The sequence below is a fragment of the Nyctereutes procyonoides genome, unplaced genomic scaffold (assembly GCF_905146905.1).
Source record: "Nyctereutes procyonoides isolate TBG_1078 unplaced genomic scaffold, NYPRO_anot_genome, whole genome shotgun sequence".
NCBI classification, from domain to species: domain Eukaryota; kingdom Metazoa; phylum Chordata; class Mammalia; order Carnivora; family Canidae; genus Nyctereutes; species Nyctereutes procyonoides.
Window position 1 is genome coordinate 18,284 of NW_026574934.1, and position 3,692 is coordinate 21,975.

Here is a 3,692-nt window from a genome sequence, read left to right on the forward strand (position 1 = left end):
TCTTTATATTTTCTATTGTTTCAAAACTTTAAAAAATAGCAAAACATTTAAGTACTTCAGTACACCTTCAATTTGAGGTATTAGGTCCCCAGCTAATGAAATCTTGACATTGACTAAGGAAGCAAAAGAAAAGTTTCCTTTTGGGGTAAACCCTCTTAAAGCTACATATGGTCAAACTAACTCAGGGCAATGGAATATCTGAAATTTGTGTTGGCATTAAGTGTAGGGTTTAAGTTATCTCTAGTTCTCTTTTGGGAGAATATCTGTTTTGTTTTGTAGTTAAATTCAGCTTTTTGCTGAAAGTGATTCATAGTACTTTTAATTTCCTTCCTTCCTTGTTTGTTTTGTTTGTTTGTTTGTTTGTTTGTTTTGGTTGTTGTTTTATCTTTTACACAAATAATATTATTCCTGACACTAGTCTCCAGGGGCATTTCTTTTTCTTTCCTTTTCTTCTGTTTTAATTAATCCCTTGTGTCTCTTACGAACAAAATGATAAAACTCTGCATTTTGCTAGTGCACAATTTGAAGCAAGAATTCGTTGTTAAAAACTTTGGGTTCAAAAAAAAAACTTTGGGTTCTGTTTATATGCGAGATTTCCCATTTACAGCATGATATTTTCATGTAGAATTTTTATGGAGATATTTTCCTTCATTTTAATATATAAGAAAAGAAGACAGAAAATAAATTTTACCTGGCCAGAGAGAGGAATCCAATTATTTGTAATAACTGGGTCCCATCATTTTAATGGGTGTAAGTGGAAGTGAAAGTTATAAACAGATGCATAGAATTTCTAGAATGTATATCTGTTTTTATTTTATTTTATTTTATTTTATTTTATTTTATTTATTATTTATTTATTTTTCATATCTGTTTTTAGAATACTTCTGGAGAAAAGCTTTGCAATTAACTTTCCTCTTAAATTATTGATTTTTTTACAATATTATAAGAGAGAGAATATTCATCATTTCTTTTTGACCCCTGTTTCCTCCATATCCCCATAGTGGGAAAATTATATCAATGTATCCTAGATAGGGTAAGTCACTTATAGTACACACCTAGGTCATAAATGAGAGCATTCCCGCAAGTAAGAGTCAGGTAATATCCACTGACTTTTGAACTGTCATATAGTCTTCCATTTTTATGTATATGCAACAGTCAAAATTTCATGATTAAATGTAACTGATAAGAGATGACTGATGTATTTGAAATCAAAGAAAAATAATAAGAGTGAAATGAGATATAGGAACAATGGGAAATTACTGCATAGGGACAAAATAATGGTATATATCAGAATATTTCAATCATAGAGAAAATATGTAACTGCCATGATTTGTATATTTCACAAATTTTTAAATTGTTTTAATGAGCTAAGTAGTTCTGTATCAATATTGCAAGTTGACGTTGGTACTAATTTTCAAGATGTTACCAGAATTTTTTCAGTAATTCTTAAGCTATTTGTTGTGAGGCTCCTTCCACAGTTGGGCTATTGTGGACATTGCTGTAATAAACATTGGGAACAAGGGGTGGTGGAAAGGGAGGTGGGCGGGGGGTGGGGGGACTGGGTGACGGGCACTGAGGGGGGCACTTGACGGGATGAGCACTGGGTGATATGCTATATGTTGGCAAATTGAATCCAATAAAAAAAAGAAACAAGTTTTTAAAGTTTTATATTTGCATAAAAAAGTCTTAAGCTATTCATAGAAAATACATTGTAAAGTCAAGCAATTTTCTGTCTATTTAGAACATTAAAACAGAATTCAATTCTTTTAGAAATAATCAGCTAAAGTTTACATTATCTTTCAGGTTCAAAAAGGGACAAGAAAAAAATTTAATAGTCTCATTATCATACCTGTCACTTCAATGGAACCAGCACTCAGAGGTGCCTAGGTTAACCTGTGTTAGAATTTTAAGTATTATCTGTCTTGTTAAATTGGATCAACTTTCTAAACTTGCTTGAATTTCTGATTACATATATTTTTTTTTTCTGTAGCTTTTAAAAAATCCTCTTGTGTCCACTTCTGGAGTTGTTCTCCAATGCCAATTTCATAAGCCTCATGTCTAAAATGAGGAATCAGTCAACAAAGATCGAGTTCATTCTCCTGGGACTGACCGATGACCCACAACTACAAATTGTGATTTTTACGTTTCTCTTCATCAACTATGTGCTGAGCATGACCGGAAACTTGACCATCATCCTTCTCACCCTGCTACATCCCAGCCTCAAGACTCCCATGTATTTTTTCCTCCGAAATTTCTCCTTTATGGAAGCTTCACTGACAACAGTCTGTATTCCCAGATTCCTGATAAGCCTCATGACTAAAAACAAAGTCATTTCCTACGATGGTTGTGCATCTCAGTTATTCTTTTTCCTCCAATTAGAAATTGCAGAATTTTACCTGCTGGCTGCCATGTCCTTTGACCGTTATGTAGCAATCTGCAAACCCCTGCACTACCCGATCATCATGAACAATAAAATATGCTACCAACTCCTGTTCAGCTCATGGGCCGTGGGCTTTCTGCTGTCGTTTTCACCATTGGCTGTGGGCCTCACGCTGGATTTCTGTGCTTCCAGAGTAATCGATCATTTCATGTGTGACATTTCCCCTGTGCTGCAGCTTTCCTGCACTGACACTCGTTTCTTGGAATTGCTTTCGTTTGCCTTAGCTATTGTAACACTTCTGGTGACCTTACTGTTACTGATTCTTTCCTACACATACATTATCAAGACCATTCTCAAGATCCCCTCTGCTCAGAAAAGAACCAAGGCTTTTTCTACTTGTTCTTCTCATATGATTGTGGTCTCCCTTACGTATGGTAGCTGCATCTTTAATTACATAAAGCCAACAGCGAAGGAAAGGGTGACTTTGTCCAAAGGTGTAAGTGTTATTTATACCTCGGTTGCCCCTTTATTAAACCCTTTTATTTACAGTCTCAGAAACCAGCAAGTTAAACAAGCCTTCAAGGATGCACGCCAAAAGATTTTCTCTCTTTCCAGAAAATAAAGAGAAGAGTGCCCGTCACCCATTCACCCCCACCCCCCGCCCTCCTGCCCTTCCACCAGCCCTAGTTCGTTTCCCAGAGTTAGGAGTCTTTATGTTCTGTCTCCCTTTCTGATATTTCCCACACATTTCTTCTCCCTTCCCTTATATTCCCTTTCACTATTATTTATATTCCCCAAATGAATGAGAACATACACTGTTTGTCCTTCTCCGATTGACTTACTTCACTCAGCATAATACCTTCCAGTTCCATCCATGTCAAAGCAAATGGTGTCGTTTCTAATGGCTGAGGAATATTCCATTGTATACATAGACCACATCTTCTTTATCCATTCATCTTTCGATGGGCACCGAGGCTCCTTCCACAGTTTTGGCTATTGTGGACATGGCTGCTAGAAACATCGGGGTGCAGGTGTCCCGGTGTTTCATTGCATTTGAATCTTTGGGGTAAATCCCCTGACAGTGCAATTGCTGGGTCGTAGGCAGGTCTATTTTTAACTCTTTGAGGAACCTCCACACAGTTTTCCAGAGTGGTTGCACCAGTTCACATTCCCACCAACAGTGTAAGGGGCTTCCCTTTTCTCTGCATCCTCTCCAACATTTGTGGTTTCCTGCCTTGTTAATTTTCCCCATTCTTACTGGTGTGAGGTGGTATCTCATTGTGGTTTTGATTTGTATTTCCCTGATGGCAAG

The 3,692-nt window shown here is 36.8% G+C and overlaps 1 protein-coding gene across 1 annotated transcript; it reads left to right on the forward strand.

Annotated features, from left to right (window-relative positions):
* Window positions 1–2,063: 2,063 nt before the first annotated feature.
* Window positions 2,064–3,002, forward strand: LOC129504231 (olfactory receptor 6C6-like). The gene has a single exon (XM_055316876.1). The coding sequence runs from the start codon at window positions 2,064–2,066 to the stop codon at window positions 3,000–3,002; it is 939 nt and encodes a 312-aa protein (XP_055172851.1).
* The last annotated feature ends 690 nt before the right edge of the window (window positions 3,003–3,692 follow it).

Bases quoted from the DNA above. Each gene is read 5' to 3' on its own strand.
- LOC129504231 (XM_055316876.1), top strand. From the start codon at position 2,064: ATGAGGAATCAGTCAACAAAGATCGAGTTCATTCTCCTGGGACTGACC.